General features: G+C 50.6%; 1 protein-coding gene across 3 annotated transcripts; it reads right to left on the bottom strand.

Moving 5' to 3' along the window:
* Window positions 1-1,706: 1,706 nt before the first annotated feature.
* RAD51D (RAD51 paralog D) lies at window positions 1,707-20,581 on the bottom strand. 3 transcript variants are annotated; one of them, XM_040640994.1, is made up of 10 exons: window positions 20,315-20,579; window positions 19,911-19,972; window positions 19,594-19,712; window positions 11,184-11,265; window positions 10,808-10,942; window positions 10,191-10,286; window positions 5,886-5,976; window positions 5,691-5,761; window positions 2,496-2,660; window positions 1,707-2,329 (listed from the first exon to the last, which is right to left on the bottom strand). In XM_040640994.1, exons 1-10 carry the CDS (start codon window positions 20,394-20,396, stop codon window positions 2,246-2,248), a joined length of 987 nt encoding a protein of 328 aa, XP_040496928.1. In that variant the 5' UTR covers window positions 20,397-20,579; the 3' UTR covers window positions 1,707-2,245. The 3 variants fall into 3 exon arrangements, with proteins under 3 accessions (XP_040496928.1, XP_040496929.1, XP_040496930.1); XM_040640995.1 differs by lacking the exon at window positions 10,808-10,942 and having other exon boundaries at window positions 20,315-20,581; XM_040640996.1 differs by lacking the exons at window positions 5,691-5,761; window positions 5,886-5,976 and having other exon boundaries at window positions 20,315-20,581.
* Between the last annotated feature and the right edge of the window lie 1,185 nt (window positions 20,582-21,766).

Below are 21,766 nucleotides of genomic sequence, written 5' to 3'. Positions count from 1 at the left end.
TCTGTCTAGACCACACTTGATGCATAAGGAGGGAGGGTGTCAGGATGAGTGTGCACCAGACACAGAGGCAGACACGTAAGCAAAGGCAGCAAGAGGCACTTGGGCAGGACAGCCAGCCTGGCTCAAGGCCGCGAGGGGAACTGCTCGGTGCAGTGTGCCCCGATGGCGTGTGCGGGGGCAGCAGGCAGTGCGAGAGAAAGCTCTGGTCCTGCAGGAATGTCACAGGTGGTCTGGAGCAGCAGCGAACCGTCAGCGAGGCCACCTGGGTGATGGCCCTGGCACCCTGAGCTGGAGTTAGCGCCCGGTGGGAAGAGAGCTGCGCGGATGGGCAACTAAAAGTAACATGGAGACCCAAAGAGTCCTGGCTTAGGAATCAGGAGTCCTGGGTGCCGGCTGCTGTTCTGCCACAGGGACCGTCACTTCTCCTCTTTGGGCCTCAGTTTCCCTCTCTGTAAAGTGACAGCGTGGGGCATATGATCTTTACAGGCCTCTCAAACCCCATTATTCCGGGGTCCTGACCCACCACATACAGGGAACAGGGCAGATCTGCCCAGGGCAGCGGTGGCAACCAGGCTCCACCTCGAATGCCCACTCCCACTAGTAGGTCGTGCCTACCTGGAGCGCCGTGCGGAGAAAAACTGCAAAACACTCCGAGTTCCACAAAAAAAGAATGCTTGGGAGACTGGGGAGACCCCCTGGGGGGGTTGCTCAAAATGCCCAAATGCTAGGAGTGGCAGGGATTTGCCATCCCTCGCTTAACGTACCGTTTCCTACGGCGGTTGCGGAAATATGCCAACCTTCTGGGGTCCTCTCTGCCGGCAGCGGCAGCGGGGCCGGGCTTCCCCCAGTCTTAGGCTCCCCAACCCTGTCCTCACGCAGGCAGATACCTTGGAGCCGGCCTGCTGCTCGCTCCCGACCCTCCACGCTTCCTGCTTCTGTCTCTGCTATGTTCATCATCTTAATGTCCTATCTTCCCCCCTGGAACTCTGACCCCCCCTTTTCCTGCAGCCAAGACACAACTAATTAATCACGACAGGCTCCCTAACCAAGAAAGGCAACCTTCCTTTAAAAAATGTGGTCAGTAAACAATTCTGATCATTTCTCTACTTTGCCTTTTATTATTCCTTCCCTTGGTGTCCTCACCCCCCCACTCCCCCCCACCCCAGCCAGGGCTACAGCTCTCAGATGGATGGCCCCAGTGCCGCTGACAGACAGGGAGCTGTTGCATACACTAGGGCACCAGGCTGTGGTACAGCTGCAGGAAGAGAAGGGTAATTATATTGCAGCTCGGAGCCACCGGCAATGAATTTCTGCATAAAGGACTAGATTTGCCATGTATTATTTACGCCAGCATCAATTTTCCCAGCTGGCTCTATTTACTGTGCAAATTCTCTCCTGTCTGTTTATGGGCAAGGCCATGGTTCAGCACCTCTGGCTACTCTATACCGTGGAGGGGCCTTACAGGGCACCATGCATAATAAACACGTAGCTGGATTCACTGTGGCCACATCCTCCCTTCCTGTTAAATTATATCCCTGGGACTGCAGCGAGTTCACAGTCTCACCTAGTCATGGTGATGCATGCAGGTGTGTGAAACCAAATCAGCAAGAGGAAAAAAAGGAAGAACCGTTCTCTGGAACCTCACAGGGAACTGAAAAACACCCTTCTGTGGTGGTGGGGGGGAGAATTAGGTGGCTCTGGGGCTCAGGGTATTTCCTGTTTGTATTTTTTAAAAGCATGACATAGATAAAGAAGGGCTTTGCATTTGCAAGATCACTTCCACCCAGTAACTCAAAGACAAAGCTAGGGGAAAGGGAGCTCCAACTTACAGATGGAAAAACAGAGGCAAAATGAAAAAGAGAAAGAGAAGCAGAGGCTTTGGGGCTCAGTCACTGCGTGAGGATGGAGCACGGGCACGATGCTGACACACACGGTTCTGCCCAGTCACTAGCAGGCTTCTTCATGAGGCTGGAGGCCAGGGTGAACTCGGCTCCCACAGAAACATACATGATAGAAACAAGGAAGAAAACTTGGTCCCGGTGTGAGTTTCTGGGTCCTTCCACCACAGCGTCCTCTCTCGCCTGTAGCTCTGTTTTCACAGAAAGAGAAGCCGAGGAAACAGAGATGTCTCTTCAGCCCAGCCCAAGAGCTTCTACTGCAGCCCCAAGTGCCGGGTGGCAGTGAACAGCAGCGGCTAGTGTGCACAGAGGCGGGGCGCCTGATGCCCCCCCAATCAACAGCACAGTCATATCTGATCTCCCTGGGATGCTGGGCTCTGCTCTGGAGGCCCCCAGGTCCCAATGTCTACCATCTCCTGGAAACCTGTTGGCTGGAAGAAGACCGGAGGGAAGGGTAAGTTTTCGAGTTAAGCAACTCAAGCGGGCAGCCTCTTTGGTTGCCGGGTCTCAGCGTCCAAGAATTCCTCTCTGAGACACCTGGGCGCACAAACACCCTCAAGGGCCCAGATTCCTGGCTCTCCCCTGTGGCCGGCTCACCAGACGCGGAGATTTGGTCAGACATGCCCTGCGCCGACTGCCCGATGCTCCCGCTCCTTCGTCAACGTCCAGGAGAATCCGGGTGCTGGGTACAAAGCTCCAGGAGCGTCCGAGGGCAGGTTTGAGGTCCCCACTGTCCCTGTCTCGGATCACGTGGTTGGTTACCTGAGGCAGAAAGAATCAAAGACTTCCAGATCGATAATGCTGGTGTAGAGGATATCTGTTCCTCCTGCTTCATTCTACAAGTGGGAAAACTGAGGCCCAGCACAGAGAAAGGACTTCCCCAAGGCTCCCTGAGTTATTGACATCGGGTCTGGAACTAGAACCCCGGGTCCTCACTTGTGCTCAACTCTTTCCACAAAATCACCATGCCTCAGGCTTGACTCCGGCAGAAGGTCGTGGGGCATGGGTCTGGGAATAAGTGGCACTGTCTGCACTTTGCTGGAGGGAGGCCAGTGGTGGGCTTGCACCACGTACACCCCCACCCCAGGAGACAGGCATTCTGCAACCACATCTGCCCAGCCCTCCGTGGCAGGGGGTACACCTGTGTGTAGGGGGTCGTGGGAGCTTCGAAAGGGAGGTCGTAATCTGGTCAGTCGGTTCTCCTCTGCCCAGGATAGTCACAGGTAGGCAGCCTGAGCCTCACGATGTCCTCTTAATCGGGGTCTCCCCACCGGCCCCCCAACTAGGGGCAGGGGGCTGCAGCATGTTCATCACTGAGTCCCCACCGCCCAAGCCAGGGCCACCAGCAGGTGACCATGTACGTCCTGAAGTCAGGACAGGGAGGCCCTGGGACTCAAGAACAAAAGAACACTGCTGGTGGGTGTACGAATTAGTACAACCTTCCTGGAAATTTGGCGATAAATCGACACATTTAAAAATGTATGTATTTCTGGGGCACCTGGGTGGCTCAGGTGGTTAAGCATCTGTCTTCCGCTCAGACCACGATCCCAGGGTCTTGGGATCGAGCCTGGCATCGGGCTCCCTGCTCAGCAGAGAGCCCGCTTCTCCTTCTCCCTCTGCCCGCCTCCACACCCCCTCCCTGGCTTGTGCTCTCTCTCTGATTCTCTTTCTCTCTCTCTCAAATAAATGAGAAAATCTTATAAAAAATAAAATAAATTACATAAATTTTTAAAAATGTGTGTATCCTTGACTCTGTAATTATAATTTTAGGAATTTGAGGAAATAATATGAAATGTGCAAAGAAATTTAGATATCAGGGCGTTCACTGGAGTTTTACTTAAAGATTTATTTATTTATTTTAGAGAGAGAGAGCGAGAACGTGAGCAGGGGGGGAGGAGTAGAGGGAGAGGGAGAATCTAAAGCAGACTCCCTGCTGAGCACGGAGCCTGATGTGGGGCTCAATCTCACGATCCTGAGATCATGACCCGAGCCAAAATCAAGACTCCAACACTTGACTGACTGAGCCACCAGGCACCCAGAGTTTTACTTAAACTAAAGGAAAATCAGGGGTGCCTGGGTGGCTCAGTCTGTTGAGCGGCTGCCTTCAGCTCAGGTCCTGATCCCAGGGTCCTGGGATCAAGCCCCGCATCCAGCTCCCTGCTCAGCAGACAGCCTGCTTCCCCCTCTCCCTCGGCTGCTCCCCCTGCTTGCGCTCTCTCTCTCTCTGTCAAATAAATAAACAAAATCTTAAAGAAAAAAATTATAGAACACTTCTTAAAAAATTAAAAAGAAAATAAAAGAGGAAAACCAGTAATGACCTACAAGCCCCAAATCAGGAAGGAGATCATTACAGGATACCAGGGGTTGGCAAACTATTCCCAACAGGCCAAATGTGGCCCCAAAATTATTTCTGAAAGTCAAGTTTGGCTGGAACATAGCCATGCCCTCTGTTTAGGGACTGTGTGTGGTTGCTCTCACGTAATCTAGGCAGGGCTGAGAAGCTGTGACAGAAACCATATGGCCATAAAACCTTGACTGTTTACTATCTGGCCCTTTACAGAAAAGTTTGCTGAGCCCTGTAACACAGGTATTAAATAAAATATGTAACTGCTAAAAATGGCATTCTTTTTTTTTTTTTTTTAAGATTTTATTTATTTATTTGACAGAGACAGCCAGCGAGAGAGGGAACACAAGCAGGGGGAGCGGGAGAGGAAGAAGCAGGCTCATAGCAGAGAAGCCTGATGTGGGGCTCGATCCCATAACACCGGGATCACGCCCTGAGCCGAAGGCAGACGCTTAATGACTGTGCCACCCAGGCACCCCTAAAAATGGCATTCTTAAGGCATCTCTTTAAAGACATGGGAAATGGGGGCGCCTGGGTGGCACGGCAGTTAAGCGTCTGCCTTCGTCTCAGGGCGTGATCCCGGCGTTCTGGGATCGAGCCCCACATCAGGCTCCTCTGCTATGAGCCTGCTTCTTCCTCTCCCACTCCCCCTGCTTGTGTTCCCTCTCTCGCTGGCTGTCTCTATCTCTGTCCAATAAATAAATAAAATCTTAAAAAAAAAAAAAAAAGACAGAAATGGAATGAGATGAATTTTTTTTTTAAACAAGGTTATAGTTTAACTGGAAAGCTGGTTAGAAGTATACGCATATATGCAGAGAAAAAAGATCCTATGGAGATATATAAAAATATTAATATGTTTTCTGTGGATGTGGAGATTTACTACAAATTTGACTCCTATATTTAACTATTTTTTATCCTATGAGAAGCACGCAGACTTAAAAAAAAAAAAGTCCTCCATAAGCAGAAAAAGTTACTTTGAAAGCAAAAACATCCCTTTCTCTGAAGCACCAGAAAAGGTAAAACTATAGGGACAGAAACCAGATTAGTGGTTGTCTGGGGCTTGGGAACCTTTCTGGGGTTACCGAAATATTCTGGATCTTGACTGTGCCTTGTAACAAGCGTGGATGCGTTAGTATCCATTAGCCAAAGTTCAAATGAGGAGAGCGTTACTGCGTGTGAATTACTCCTCAATAAACCTGTCTTAAAGTAAAAGGAAACCAAGACTGTCCCTGACCCCTTGGCTCTTTATGTCCAGTCCCATCACAGTCCAGGGCTCTAGATGGCCCAGGGAAGTTGGGCTAAGATCGTTTCCTAAAGGGTCGTGTTGGGGGTTAGGTTGCCACTTAAGGGAAGTGAACAGCTGGAACTAGAAATCGAATTCATCCCGCCCTGGCAAAGCCCAGACAGCAGAGGTAAGAGCAGCAGGCCAGCCAAGCCCACTTCCTCACCACCACCGCTACGCCAAGGTCCCGGGCCAGGGTCTTCAGCTCTCGAGCCAGCTGCATCATCAAGGCCAAGCCTGGAGGAGGAGAAGCAGAGGGCGAGGGCAGCAGGGCACCTGGGACTGGGCTGACCAGGGACTGGATTTCAGAGCTGGGAGGCAGGATCACATCCCGGACCCTGGGCTCTGCCGCACCTCTTACCTTCCCTCTGCTGACCTCCCAGAAGTGGGGAGACCACTGCAGTGACCGAGTCCACAACCACCGCCTTCGCAGCCGCCGAGCCACTACTCACCTGGGGAGAAGCAGATGCCATAAACCAGTTGGCCTCTAGGGGGCGTCCACTATAGGGCATCCTGCTCCTTCATCAGAAACTGGTAGAAAATAAGTTCTCCAACCCCAAATACAGCCGTGCAGACATCACGGAATTTCAGTAAAGTCTTTTTTCCCCATCTCCGTTTGTAGTATAATAGATTTTACGGAAGATTTGGGTGGAGAGAGGGGGTTTAAATCACGGGACATCACAGATAACCCAAAATAATTAAATTTGAGAAATCCCTGTTCCAAGTTCTGTGGCCCCAGTCACGAATTTTCTTTCTTTCTTTTCTTTGTCTAAGTTATTTTTAAGGTAATCTCTACACCCTGTTTGGGGCCTGAACTCACAACCTTGAGATCAAGAGTCGCATGCTACACCCACAGAGCCAGCCAGGCTCCCAGTCCTGAATTTAAGATTTTTTTTTCCCCTAAAGATTTTATGTATTTGAGAGAGAGAGAAGGAGAATGTGCACACACATAGGGGAAGGAGAGAGGGAGAAGGAAAAGCAGACTCCACACTGAACGCAGAGCCCAACGCAGGGCCCTATCCCAGGACCCTGAGATCACAACCCGAGCCGAAATCAAGAGCTGGATGTTCAACCGACTGAGCCATCCAGGAGCCCCAAGATTTTTTTTTTTTTTTTTTTAAGTAGGCTCCACACCTAGAGTGGAGCCCAACTCGGGGCTTGAACTCAGGACCCTGAGATCAAGACCTGAGCTGAGATCAAGAGTGGGATGCCTGGGGTGCTTGAGTAGCTCAGTTGGTTAAGCAGTCGGCTCTTGATTTCGGCTCAGGTCATGATCTTGGGGTCCTGGGATCTAGCCCCATATTGGACTCCCCACTCAGCGGAGATGCTCCAGGATTCTCTTTCTCTCTCCCTCTGCCCTTCCCCCCACTCGTTCTCTCTCTCAAATAAATAAATCTTTAAAAAAAAAAAAAAAAGAGTGGGATGCTTAACTGACTGAGCCACCCAGGCACCCTCAGTCCTGAATTTGCTTAGTGGCCATCATTCTTCTTATGCCCAGCCTCCCCCACCACCAACTTGCCAGGCTCCTCTTCTCCCTCTTCTGCTTACTCCCCAAATCCCTAACTTCCTTTTTTTTTTTTTTTTTTAAGATTTTATTTATTTATTTGACAGAGAGATAGAGAGAGCCAGAGAGCACAAGTGGAGTGAATGGCAGAGGGAGAGGGAGAAGCAGGCTCCCCACCGAGCAGGGAGCCTTATGCAGGGCTCGATCCCAGGCCCTTGGGATCATGACCTGAGCAGAAGGCAGACCCTCAACCGACTGAGCCACCCAGGCACCCCCAAATTCCTAACTTCCTGTGCTGAAGGGGTTAGCCGTCTCTTTACTTCAGTCTCCTTCAGGGCCTCATCTTCTGTGTCTTAAAGCAGTTCCAAATACAGACTACCCAGACAGCCATCTGTTAAAACCATAATCTTTTGTCTCCACACACGTATTAGCATCGTCCTACTTTCTTGGACCTAATCTCCCTTACTCTTTATATCCAAGTCATTTGCTGATTCTGTTTCCACAACTTTCTTTCTTACTTCACGCTGGCCAAATCTTGGACATTCAGCATTATCTGGTCTTTTGCATGTCTTCCTTCCTTGTCCAGTTACTGACTCTCAGCCATCCGCTTGTCTGAGAGGATGGCAGAAAAGAAGAGAAGCTAAAACTGAAATCAGCTTAACTCTTCCTCACTCTGGCAGAGGTCAAAATCTCTGGCTAAAACACGACAGCTGGCCTTTCACTGCTGGTACCTATGGAGCGATCAGGTCATCGTGGCACACAGACCCTAAAGTGGCCCCTTGACCTCTACCTCCAGGTATTCAAGCCCTTGTGTAACCCCCTCCCCCAACTGTGGGTGAGTCCTGTGGCTGGCTTCTGACTAATACCTTTGGTGTCAAAGGTGTTGGAATGCCACTCTCTTGAAGAGGCTCTGCTATATGGCAAAAGTAATGGTACGTCACTCCCAAGATGACATTGTTATATGAAACTGCATGTTGCATTTTGCTCTCTTTTTTTTAATTTAACTTATTTATTTGAAAGAGAAAGAGAGACAGTGAGAGCATGAGTGAGGGGAGAGGGAGAAACAGACTCCCCACTGAGCACAGAGCCCAGTGAGGGGTTTGATCCCCGGACCCTGAGATCATGACCAGAGCTGAAGGCAGAGGCTTAACCGACTGGGCCACCCAGGGGTCCCTTGCTCTCATTCCTGTGCTGTTTTGATGAAGCAAGTGGTGGTGCTGTGAACTGCCTATGGAAAGGCCCACAGGGCAGAGAACAGTGGGAGCATGGACAACTGCCAGCCAGACACTGAACCGCCTGGGAAATGAATCCTGGTGACAACCTGAGTGAACTTGTATGCAGAATCTTCCCCTGTTGAACCTCCGGATAAGAACACAGTCCAGCTGCCATCCTGATTACCGACTATTGAGCTCCTAAGCAGAAGCCCCAGCTAAGCCCTGCCCAGACTCCTGACCCATGGAAACTGTGAATAGTAAACGTGTTGTTTTAAGTCATGCCGCTTGTGGTAACTTGTTATGCCATAATGGAATATATACTATCATAATGGTCTTCCAATAAAAAAAAACACAAGTCATTTGACCTGGGAGTTGAGAGATTTAGTTCTTACCCTAATTATGCAGTGACTTTGAGCAACCTACTGAACTTCTCTGGTCCTCCCTCTCCTCATCATAGAAATGAGAGGGTTGGATTAGATCAGGGCTACTTGACTTCATGTCTCAACACACATGGGTCATAACCAGCTATGGCTCCTACGGCAAGTCTCTGTTCAACTACTAAGTATTCTAAAGTTTGTAAAAATCGTTTACTCTACATACAATCTTGGGTATGCCCACAGGAACATGTTACGCTTTGGGGTCAGAGAAAGTTTAACATGAATCGAGCTATTCTAAGATGTCTTTCCAAATCTAATAGCCTGTAAATCGGTACACCAAATCCTGTCTAAACACCCAGCAGGTGTAATGGGGTACCAACCCCAATGCCACTCTAAAGCCCTCTCCCTTGCTAACGGGATTCTGGGTGTGTTCAGGTAGTGGGCACAAGTCTGACATCGTGGAAGGTGGGCCAACCCCTAGTCTAAGAGACACACAAAGCTCCATCTTGGCCAACTGGATGTAAGGTGAAGTCTACTTGTGGGTTCTGGAGAAAGATTTTTCTCAGGGCGCTTGGGTGACTTCGTCGTTAAGCATCTGCCTTCGGCTTGGGTCATGATCCCAGGGTCCTGGGCTCCCTGCTCAGCGGGAAGTCTGCTTCTCCCTGAAATCAGCTTAACTCTTCCTCACTCTGGCAAAGATTAAAATCTCTGGCTAAAACACGGACAGCCGGCCTTTCACTGCTGGTACCTATGGAGCGATCAGGTCATCGTGGCACACAGACCCTAAAGTGGCCCCTTGACCTCTACCTCCAGGTATTCAAGCCCTTGTGTAATCCCCTCCCCCAACTAATCACCCCCTAACCCCACATCAGGCTCCCTGCTCAGCAGGAAGTCTGCTTCTCCCTCTCCCACTCCCCCTGCTTGTGCTCCCTCTCTGTCAAATACACAAATACAATCTTTAAAAAGAAAGGAAGGAAGGAAGGAAGGAAGGAAGGAAGGAAGGAAGGAAGGAAGGAAGGGAGATTTTTCTTTCCTGATAAAAGGGAAGAAGTGCAGAAAAGGGGCCATCTATTATTACTGCCCTGAATACGGGTGTTGATGTGCGAAGACATGATGCACAGAGCTATAGCAGCCACTTTGCAGTTGTGAGGGGGAAGAACAAGAGAATCAGACACACCAACCTAGAGCCCTGATGCCATGGACCTGCCAACCTCCAGACTCATGAGAGATAATTAAATGTCCTCAAGGTTCAAGTGCTTGTCACACAGACTCTATTACTTGCAGCTGAAAGTAGTCCTCAGTGATCCAGGGAGGGGGTGAATGCAGAAATGAATACAAAATGATCCATGTACTCGAGGGTCTTACTGTTTAGTGGGGAAGATGGGCAGGTAGACAATGAGGCACTCAGGAATGAATTAAGCACGCGGGAATCCCGTCCTGGAAGTGGCAGCATGGCTGGAGTCACCAGATGGCGCATCAGCATTTCCCAAGTCTGTCCTAGGACACCTGCCCACATGCAGACAGCCCCGGCAAGCCGGGTGAAGCAGGGAGGGGTAGAACACCGGGCTCACCTGCTGGGACACAGTGCCTCGGAAGTCCTGTAGCACGTCCAACATCTGGAAGATGTCAAACGCACGCACCACCTGGATCCTCTGGAGAGCTCCTGCCTAAAGGGGTAGGAAGGAGGAGGGGCTTTGGATAAGAGGGAGCAGGGGCTCAAGCAAGAGAAAGAAGGATTTTAAAGCTGAGCAGAGACACCGAGACATAAGGACTCCGGTCCAAGCTGGCAAATGGGCTCTGTCTCCTGGGCCAGTTCTCACAGTGGTGGCTGCCTGGGTGCCGAGCGGCAAAGCCAAGTCACAGCCCAGTGGGAAAGTACGGCAGGTCTGATTAGGAATGTCTGCCATGGCAAGAAATGGGAAGGAAACACAGGCGCTGCGTGCCTGCCAGCCCTGAGTGAGGGTGTGCAAGGAGCTGGGTCACCTGGAAGATCAGTGTGGGTAGCACCCAAGCTGGGATGATGTCGTAACACGGGATGCTTGAAGAACACAGGAAGAATTGATAGAACAGCGTGTTTCAAAGCCAGAAATGACTGGTCATCCAAAGGGCCAAAATTCTTGTGATGTAAGAGATAATGGGATCTTTCCGTGTCAGAACCTCAAAGGAACTCGACCTTCCTGCCCCCTACCTGCTCCTCCTCAGCTGGGGTTCTGGCCTGAAGTAGCTGGAGGATGCGGGAGGCTGTCAGTCCTCCGTTGGAATCAATGTACACAACGTTCTGCTGCAAGCCATAGGCCACGTTTGCAGCCACACAAAGACACACCTGAAGAGACAGGGCACTGGAAGAACTTGAGCCCCCAAAGAGGGCCCAGAGTGGGAGCCCCCAAATCCTGTCCAGATCCCAGTGACACGAATGGGCCATATTCAAGCCCGACTCCTCCCCACCCATCTCTCTGAATCACACATACATTGGTAGAAGTTCCCCCAGGGATCCGGAGCTATGCACCCACCTTCCCCCCTTCCCCTCCACCCCACGTCCTCCTGGTTGCTGGCCACCCACGTACCTGGGTTTTGCCACTACCTGGACCTCCTGCGATCTCCGTCACTTCTCCAGTGTAGAGACCAGCATCAAGCAGTTTGTCTAGGCTGATGAAAGAAGGGGAAGAAAGAGAATAACTCAGCGAACTGGAGGGAACAGAGGGGAGTAGGAACCAAGAAGAAAGGCAAGACGTTCCTCCCAAGCACTGGCTCTGTCCAGAGACAATCTGAACATCTCTAGGGAAAGAGGGCGCGGCTACAAGCTCCTCGTTGGGCCCCTCCTCATCCGTTCACTCTCAGCCTGAAGATCACTCTGCTGTCCATAGAGGTCTCTGCCATCCCAGCAAAGGGTCCTCCTTCCATTCTTGACCTTAATCCCTCACGGGTTTCCTTGATAGCATTTTCCATAATTTGTCATTTTTAAACTTTGAAATAATTATAGACTCATAGGAAGTTGCCAAAAAAAAAAAAAAAAAGATTGTACAGGGAGGTCCTGTGTACCCTTCCTCTCACATCCCCTCATGGCGGCCTCTCGCACTGTAAGATGTACTGTACTGCCGAACGACATCGCAAGCCAACCTCAGGGCAATCTACAGAGCTTATCCAGATTTCCCATGTTCCGTGTGTGTGTGTACAGTTCTATGCAATCTTATCACGCGTGTAGGTTTATGCAACCACAAGCCAGATATAGAATATTTCCATCATTACAAGTCTCCCTCGTGCCACCCTGTTAAAGCCACAGCCCTCCATTCCATCCCGAATCCCGGCAACCACCAATCTGTTCTCCATCTCTGTTAGGATGTTATTTCAAGAATGTTACGCACACAGAATCGCACTGTATGGAGCCGTAGTGGCTGGCTGCTTTCGCTCAGCATCATTCCCTTGAGATCTGTCCAAGCTGTTGTAGCCACATCTGCTCCTTATTGAGCTGAGAAGTAGCCCACGGTATGGATGCACCAGTCTGTTTAACATTCACCCACTGAAGACTGTTTCAGCTCTTTCCACGTTGGGGCAATTGTGAATCAAACGGCTATGATCACTTATGTACACATTTTTGTGTAAATCTAAGTTTTTATTTCTCTGGAATAAATGCCTAAGAATACAACTGCCAGGGGGCGTCTGGCTGGCTCAGTTGGTGGAACATGGGACTCTCCATCTCAGGGTTGGAAGTTCGAGCCCCACGTTGGGTGTAGAGATTACTTAACAATAAAATATTCAAGGGGCCCCTGGGTGGCTCAGTTGATTAAGTGTCTAACTCTTGATTTTGGCTCAGGTCATGATCTCAGGATTGTGAGACTGAGCCTGGCATAGGGCTCCGTGCTGGGTATGGAGTCTGCCTAAGATTCTCTCCCTTTGCCCCTCTCCCCCATCTCTAAAAATTAAAAAAAATAAAAATTAAAAAATTAAAAGAACACTACTGTTGGGCTCTATGGTAAGCACATGTTAACTTTCATTTTTTTTTTTATTTAAATTCAATTAATTAACATATAATGTAATATTTGTCTCAGAGGTACAGGTCTGTGTTTCATCAGTTGTATATAACACCCAGTGCTCATTACAACACATACCCTCCCCAATGTCCATCACCCAGTTACCCCCTCCCCCTCACCCCTCCCCTCCAGCAACCCTCAGTTTGTTTCCTATGATTAAGAGTCTCTAATGGTTTGTCTCCCTCTCAGATTTTATCTTAGTTTTCCCTCTCTTCCCCTATGATCCTCTGCCTTGTTTCTTAAATTCCACATGTCAGTGAGATCATATAATTGTCTTTCTCTGATTGACTTATTCCGCTTAGCATAATACCCTCTAGTTCCATCCATGTCATTGCAAATGGCAAGATTTCTTTTTTTTTTTTTTTTGACGGCTGTAGCACGTTAATTTTATAAGAAACTATAAACGACTTTAATGAGTGGCTATGCCATGTTACTACCCTACTAGCAATGTATGAGTAATCCACTTTCTCCACATCCTTACCACCATCTGGTCTTGTCACCACTTTTTGGTGTGGCCATTCTGGTAGATATGGTAGGTATGTAGTAATATATCTCACTGTATTTGTTTGTTTGTTTGTTTGTTTGTTTTTTAAGATTTTATTTTTTAAGTAATCTCTATACCCAATGTGGGGCTCGAACTTACAACCCTGAGATCAAGAGTTGCACACTCTAGGGGCGCCTGGGTGGCACAGCGGTTAAGCGTCTGCCTTCGGCTCAGGGCGTGATCCCGGCGTTGTGGGATCGAGCCCCACATTGGGCTCCTCCGCTATGAGCCTGCTTCTTCCTCTCCCACTCCCCCTGCTTGTGTTCCCTCTCTCACTGGCTGTCTCTATCTCTGTCGAATAAAATAAAATAAAATCTTTAAAAAAAAAAAAAAAGAGTTGCACACTCTACCTACTGAGCCAGCAGGCGCCCCTCACTGTGTGTGTGTGTGTGTGTGTGTGTGTGTGTGTGTGTTTTAAGATTTTATTTATTTATTTTAGAGAGAGCATGTGCGCACATGCAAGCAGGGGAGGGAGAGGGACAAGCAGACATGGGGCTTGATCCCACAACCCTGAGATCATGACCCGAGCCGAAATCAAGAGTCAGAAGCTCAACCGATTGAGCCACCCAGGTGCCCCTCACTGTGGTTTTAATCTGCATTTCCCTAAGAACACACGATGTTTGACATCCTTTCGTGTGATCATTTGCCACTTAAACATCCTCCTCGGTAAAGTATCTGTTCATGTCTTTTGCCCATTTGCTAACTAGATTGTTTCACTGTTGGGAGTTTTAAGAATTATTATTATTATTATTTTTAAGATTTGTGCTTGTGTTCTCTCTGTCAAATATATAAATAAAATCTTTTAAAAAATTACTTATTTATTTCAGAGAGACACAGAGAGAGGATGAGCAGGGGGAGGGGCTGAGGGAGAGGGAGAAGCAGACTCCCCGCCGAGCAGGGAGCCCAACTCGGGGCTCCATCCCAGGACCCCGGGATCACGACCTGAGCCGGAGTCAGAGGCTTAACCCACTGAGCCACCAAAACACCCCTTAAGAATTCTTTAAATATTCTAGATGGAAGTCCTTTGTTGAATATGTCACTTGCAAATATCTCCCCCGCTCTACAGCTTGTCTTTTTCTCCTTTTGCAGAGCAAAAGTTTTAATTCTGAATTCATTTTTTAATTTTATTTTTTTTGATTAAAAATTTTATCTTTCTTTTATTGATCACACTCTTGGTGTCAACTCTAAGAATCCTTCGCCTAGCCCTAGTTCTCGAAGATTTTCTCCTCTGTTTTGTTCTAAAAGCTTGACAGTGTTAGGACACCTGCCTGGTCAGCTGGAAGAGCATTCCACTCGATCTAAGGGTTGTGAGTTTGAGCCCCCCATTAGGTGTAGAGATTATGTAAGTTCCTAAAAAAAAAAAAAAAAAAAAAAAAAAAAAAAATTCAGTTGGAAATATTTGTGGGTCTGTTGCTAGGTTCTCTATGCAACTCCACTGATCTGTTTCTCTCTCGCTTAGCGGACACCACACCTGTCTTGGTTACTGCTTTATAGTAAGCCTTAATGTTTGGCAGACTTATTCCTCCAACTTTATCCTTTTTCGAAAATGTTTTAGCAATTCAAGGTCATTGGCTTTTCCATGTAATTATTAGAATAAGCCTTATTTTCACCAAAAAAAAAAAAAATCTGCTGGGACTTTGGTAGGAACTGCATTGAGTTTATAGGGCAATTCAGGGAGAACTGACATCTTTACTAGGCTGAGTCTTTCAATCCATGAATACAGTGTGTCTCTCCATTTATTTGAATCCTCTTTGATTTCTTTCATCAGCAAGTTTAAATTTCCAGCACACAGCTCCTATACCTGCTGTTAGATTTAGACCTAACTATTTCATTTTCTTTGGAGCAACTGTAAATGGTATTACGTTTTAATTTCCATTTCCACGTGTTCGTTTTGAGTACATAGAAATGCAATTGATTTTTATGTGCTGATCTTGTATCCTGCGGCCTTGCTGAATTCACTTAGTTCTGGGATTTGGTGATTATTTTCTATGTGCTTGTTTTTGTCTCTCTTCCCCATTTGGCCCAAGGCACCCAGGGGCAAGGACATTGGCACAGTGCTGGAAACACAGGAGACACACAATAAATGTTCCCGGAGAAACAAGTGGTAAAACAGGAGCATTTAGTTCCTATGTTGTCACGCTCTGGCTGTGGAAGCCTTCGGGTAAACTCAAGACATGGCCAATTCCGAATCCACGTTCTGTCCTTGAACTACCAGGAAACAGGTCACTCACCACACTGCGCTCCCTGCCCAGCCTGTGGGCCGAAGCCGCTCCTCCCAAACCACAGCCCATACCGACGGCTCTGCGTCCGGACCTCACGCGTCCCTTTTCCAGCCCTGCGAGCACCTTCACGGGGTCCAGTACTCTGAAATGGTTCTCGAAGACCTCCCATGACCCTTCTGTGCATGCCAAGCAGCACCTTAGAAAAAACCCCATCGATTTCTAGTCAGAAGACCCCAGGATTATAAGCACAGGTCCCTGCCAGTCAAAGCACTGGTCACCACTCCAGCCCTGTGGCTTCTCCCATGGGGATCAGACAGCAAGTGGCTCCATCGCAGCAGAGGCTCTGCTGGTGTGGTCCCCGGACCAGGAGCAGCATCACTGGGAACTGGTGTGAAATGCAAATTCTCAGCCCCCACCCCCCCACACCTGCTGCATCAGAAACTGGAGAATATCTGAGTTTCCACAAGGCCCCTAGGTGATCTGGACATATGCTCACGTTTGAAAACCACTAGGCTAGACTAGTGATTCTCAATCCTGCCTGCATATTAAAATTACCAGAGGGGTTTTGAAAACGGGGTCTGTAATAGCAGTTTCCAGGGGCGCCTGGGTGGCACAGCAGTTAAGCATCTGCCTTCGGCTCAGGGCGTGATCCCGGCGTTACGGGATCGAGCCCCACATCAGGCTCCTCCGCTATGAGCCTGCTTCTTCCTCTCCCACTCCCCCTGCTTGTGTTCCCTCTCCCGCTGGCTGTCTCTATCTCTGTCAAATAAATAAATAAAATCTTTAAAAAAAAAAATAGCAGTTTCCAAACTTGTGTGCACTTCGGAGTCACCTGGGGACTTCAAACACTACTGATGTCTGCGTCCCAACCCCAGAGAATGTGATTTAATTGGTCTGCAGGAGGCATGACCTTGGGGATGTTTAAAGATTCCCCAAGTGATTCTTCTTTTTTTTTTAAGATTTCATTTTATTTTATGATTTCATTTATTTATTTGAGAGAGATAGAGTGAGCAGGAGTGGGGGGGGGCAGACTTCCCACTGAGCAGGGAGCCCAACGTGGGACTCAATCCCAGGACCCTGGGAACATGACCTGAGCTGAAAGCAGACGTTTAATCAACTGAGGGACCCAGGCGCCCCTAAGATTTTATTTTTAAGTAATCTTTACACTCAGCATGGGGCTCGAACTCACAGCCCCAACATCAAGAGTCACACACTCCACCGACTGAGCCAGGCAGACACCCCTCCCCAAGTGAGTCTATTGTGCAGACAAGTTTGAGAGCCATTGGCCTAGAGCAATAAAGTCAGAATTTCCAAAGGTGGGACCCAGGCATAAATATTTCTTAACCTCCCAGATGGTTCTTTTTTCTTTTTTTTTTCTTAAGATTTTGTTTATTTATTTGACAGAGAGAGAGAGAGCACAAGCGGGCAGGCAGAGAGGCAGGCAGAGGCAGAGGGCAAAGCAGGCTCCCCACTGAGCAAGGAGCCTCACATGGGGCTCAATCCCAGGACTCTGGGATCATGACCCGAGCCAAAGGCAGTCGCTTAACCAACTGAGCCACCCCGGCACCCCCTCCCAGATGATTCTAATGTGTAGCCTGGCCTAACCCACTGGTGTTGACTCTCCAGACCAGAATTGACCTCATTCTTGGCTATGAGGATGCTGCAGAAGGAATTCCCAAATCCTCCTCTCAGCTGACTTCTCTCCTGTGTTCCTGGTATCACGTCTCCTACCGCCCAGGGGACCCTCCCACCAGTCACCTCTAACTCAGTGGTGAGAGACCCCCCCCCCACCTGCCTTGTGCGGCAAAACCACACCTGGGTCTTACCACCTGTTTTGAATACAACTGATTCTGGGACTTCTCCTTCACCTTTCCCTCAGAATTGGCTTTTAGTCTTTTTTCAGCCATTCATTCCAACATGGCCTAAATACCCGGTATTTCCTGAAGGCCTTACTCTAAAATGAGGGAGATACAGGAGCGTCTGCGTGGCTCAGTTGGTCGAGCGTCTGCCTTCAGCTCAGGTCACGATCCCAGGGTCCTGGGACCGAGTCCCAGTCGGGCTCCCTGCTCAGCAGGATGCTGCTTCTCCCTCTCCCTCTGCCTGCTGCTCCCCCTGCTTGTGCGCTCTCCGTGTCAAATAAATACATAAAATCTTAAAAAAAAAAAAAAAAACGTTTAAATAAGTAAATAAATAAAATGAGGGAGATAGAGATGAACAAGACATAGCTCCGGCCTTCAGGGAACCACTTATCTGCCCCAGTCGACACAACTCCCTGCAGGGTACACCGCAGGCTCTATTGTCCTTGTGAAGACTCACAGTGCGCACCAGGCTCTGGATGGCCCACCCCCAAAAAGCTCGTTTACTTTGGGTGAACGAAGCATTTCCCAAATGTCTGACTACGTAACTCCCCGCCTCCCCTTTAAAAGTTATACCCGTCCGGTGTCCACAGAAAGCTGTGAGCAGGCCTAGAAACCTAGCGCCTCATGGCTCTTCACACCTACCTCCCACCACGCAGCAAGGCCTGCCGCACCTCTGTTCGATGCGTCTCCTGCTGTCACCTGCCCTGGACCAGACTCACGCACCCCACCACCCCCATCTCTCTCTTGGCCTCTCTCCCTCAAGCCTCCCTGTCCCCCCCCAGCGACAGCTCCCTTTTGCATTAGGGCCTCCCACCCGCAGGGAGGCAACAGGGCAGGCGAGTCAGAGTCACGAGCACGACAGATATGACCTCAAGAGCCTGGTGTCCTACTTACTAGCTGAGCGAACTTAAGCCAGCACTTAACGTGAGCCCCCGTTTCCCCATCTCTCCAATGGCAGAGTTTTACCATAATGTGCTCATCGGTGGTGGTGGAATAAAAAGGAAATCATGTGCTGCGAAGTGCAAGCTCAGTGCCGGGGTCTCGGCAGGCACCCAGAGAAGGCCTGCCTCCTCCACAGAGCTTTCTGGAACCACTCCGATCTCCCTTGCAACGACCCACTGCCGCCGCAATCCCGTCCATTCACCACTGCTCCCTAAGCGCTTCCTCTGTCTATGCTGGTTTCATAAGCTCCTGAAGCCCCAGGGCCAGATCTGCTTCCGGTTCATCAGTCCCTCCTTCTGCTGCCTCCGCATGCGTCCACCTCTCTCCTGCTCACCTGCTCTTCTATCCACCCACTAGACCCCACGCTCATGAAGCGCAGGAGCCGTGACACGCTCCTACACCTATCATGTGCACATATCTGACACCTAGTAGGCATACAGTCGGTGCTTAATGGATAAAAGACTCAGATCCCCACCTGGGAGGAGCAAGCCCCATACTGTGTGAACCTTGCCAAGAGAACGTGTCAGGAAAACAGCAAGGGCCAAACCGATCCAGAGCCCAGGCAGAGTTCCTCATCAAATTCCGCACACACGGGCCAGGAAAGAGGTCAGACTCCCTTGGCCAGAAACTGGCTGTTGTCTTCCAACACTTTCCCTCTCCCAACACGGCAGAATGGAAGTCCTCCACGGAAGCTCTCCTGGCCCCTCTCGCTGCAGAATACGGGGAACACACCCGGTTCTGATCAAGTACCCCAGGGCTGCTCCCACCACTCCTCGCCCCTCCACATCCTCTTGGGCTAAACTCAGGTTTGGTTAATAATCACTAACACGAAGGGTTACTGAGAAGATTATAAAATGTAATGGCAGTGGCCTGCGCACAGGAGGCACTCAGTATCAGTCCTGCCACTTCTCTTGCCCTATCCTTAGGTGAAGTGGGAAGCAGGGCCAGAGCGGAGTTGTTCTGATCTGTTGAATAATAATGAAATACTGACATCTTGTGTTGTAGGATAGTGGTTCTCCACCAGAAGCAATTTTGCCCCCCTTGGGGTCATTTGGCAACATCTGGAGACATTTCTTATTGTCACAATATGGGGAGAATGCAGGTACAATTGGTATCTAGTGAACACAGGCCAGGGAATGCTGCCAAAAATCCTATAATGCACAGGACAGACCCCCTCACCCCCAACCAAGTAATTACAAATCCCAAAATGTTAGAAGTGTGAAGTCGAGAAACACTGTTACAGTGTAAGAGAACTCAGAAGTCCTGACCAGCTGTCCATGTTGTCCCCATCACTGCTTGAAAAACGCTGCTCTCTCTAGATTCAGGCGTAAGAGGCCACCTCCAGCCTCTCACCTTCCTCCCCAAGCCCACATACAAACCTTCCGATGCCAGTGGACAGGATGGCCGTGGAAGTCTTCAGTTCCTCGTACAGATCAGCGCCATTGCAGGGGAAGGCTGAGAACTGGGCCAGCAGCACCCTTCGCAGGGCAACCAGGGCCTGCGGAAGGGGCAGGGGCAACTTCAACCCAAAGCAGCCCAGAGTACTCAGCAATGGCCGGCCAGAGGAGGGAGCATCCCGGGGTCTCAGAGGCTCCCCCCACCCTACTTACCAACCTCGGGGAAGCCTTTGCCTCTTTGGCTCAGTGGTGAGCATTTAGACTCACCCAGGTTTGGAGCATGGAGATGGGCAGCTCACCTTGTAAGACAAGCCACATTTCTGGGCTACGTCCTCCAGGTCTGCGGAAACCAGGTCCACCACTGGAAACAAACCCCACGTGGTTGATCGGTAGGAAGGGAGGGCGCGGGCTTTCCCCACTCGGCTTTTCCTCTACCTAAAGTGGGGTGACGTTTCTACCTCGGGGCGGGCAGTCTCAGGGGGCCTAGGTAAAAGCACAGAGCCGCAGGGCCTGGCGAGGCGCCCAGGGGTTCTGCCCTCCCCCGGAGGGGGGTGGGGGGGGGCTCGGCAGCCTCCACTCCCGCCTTCCCGAGCTTCACAGAGAGCTGGGGATAGAGACGGTGGGGACGGCCCCTCCCGGGTCCGCCGGTGCTGGGGGCGCCGAGTCCGCGCTGTGCCCAGCTGGGTGGCGCGCACGCGGTCACCTGTTTTGATCCCGCGGCTCCTCAGCTGCCCGACCGTGTCCTGGGTGAGGCCCGGGCACAGCCCGGCCCTGAGCACGCCCATGTTCCCGGGGGGGCGCCGGGCTCAGGGCTGCTCGTCCATCCGCGGGACTCTCTCCCCACGCCCAGCCGAGCCCCTTTCCGGAGGAGGGGCGGGCGGCGGCGCGGAGGAGGCGGCCCCCGCCGGGTCTCTGCGGTCCAACCCCGCCACTCGAGCCGTGCCGCGCTTCCGCCTTCCAGGAGCCAGGGACTGGCCTGCAGCGCCATCTGCTGGCCGCGCGGCGACTGGGCGGTTGGGGCGGAGCCGCGAGCGGGCCGGAGCCCCGCCCCGCCCCGCCCCGCCCCGCCCCCGCGCCCTTCGGACGGGCGCCCCCAGCGCACTGCTCCCGCCCACCACGCCCCGCACCCGCGCCCGCATCCTCCTCCACCCGCCCCGCCCCCCCGCCCGCGCGTCGAGACCATGCTGCGCGCCTCCCGGCGCCTGCTTCTGTTCTAAACGCTGGGCGGCGGAGTCAGCCAGACGGACCATTCCTGTGCTCAGGCACCTATCTGTTAGTGACGGGGACAGAGAAGAGGAATCAAAGATACCGGGTAATTACAGATTGGATGGCAGGTGCTAAGAAGCAGCAGAGCGCGGAGAGGGCATCTGCGTCTCTATTTTTGAAGGAAAAAAACCATTATTTTTTGGATGAATAGCAACAACAAAAACCCTGATGATTTGGAACATAAAAAAATATGATTTGGCGTTTTTAAATGTCCTTTGCTTTGCTTCGTCCTCTGGAAGACGTAACACAACGTTGCAGGGTTACCTCCTCACAATCCAGTGAGGCGGGTGCTGGTTTTGTCCCCATTTCACGGAGGTGGAAACTGAGGCTCGGCCCCGTGCAGTCATTTGCCAAAGGTTATACAACCTGGAGGTGCAGAGCCGGACTTAGAATGGACAAATCCGCATCTGAGTGCAAAGCCGGTGCTGTTTGAACAGCCTCTCTTCCTACTCCCGAAGTCGTGTGTGGGTTTTCCTATGGTAAGGTGGTTTTCTTGCGAACAGAAAAATGTCTGGCCCATATTTGTATTCCTCTGCGGCACCCACCATTGTCACTCAACACACGAAGACACTTGGGGTAAGGATGTGACATATTTAGAGTTCTAGCAGTAAAACGTGGGTTTATGTGGGCTGTGAACCCCGTGAGCCTCTGGACTTCCCTGTGCCTACGGACATAGTGGGGGTTTGCTGCCTAGGATTTCTGGTTATAGAGCCTCAGCATCCTAGAGACAAAGTCCCCCACTCCCAGAGACCCATGTTGGTCCCACTTGTCTCCCAGGGCCCCTGCCGCCTCCCACCGCATCGAGGAGCCTTCTCTCACCACCCCGCTCCGCCTTCCCAGAGCAGCTCTGAAGGGAACATGTGGTACGCATTCTGAGATCTTCAGAGAG

This window comes from Ursus maritimus, unplaced genomic scaffold (genome assembly GCF_017311325.1).
Source record: "Ursus maritimus isolate PB19 unplaced genomic scaffold, ASM1731132v1 scaffold_24, whole genome shotgun sequence".
In the NCBI taxonomy this organism is placed as follows: domain Eukaryota; kingdom Metazoa; phylum Chordata; class Mammalia; order Carnivora; family Ursidae; genus Ursus; species Ursus maritimus.
Note: the sequence above shows the minus strand (reverse complement) of the source record. Positions and strands in the feature narration are given on the sequence as shown.

Bases quoted from the DNA above. Each gene is read 5' to 3' on its own strand.
- RAD51D (XM_040640994.1), bottom strand. From the start codon at position 20,396: ATGGGCGTGCTCAGGGCCGGGCTGTGCCCGGGCCTCACCCAGGACACG. The intron at 5,977-10,190 runs GTGAGCCCGGTG...GCTTCTCCCCAG, and splicing joins GAGGCACTGTGTCCCAGCAG to GTGAGTAGTGGCTCGGCGGC. The intron at 2,661-5,690 runs GTGAGGAAGTGG...TTTCTGCCTCAG, and splicing joins ACCTTGGCGTAGCGGTGGTG to GTAACCAACCACGTGATCCG.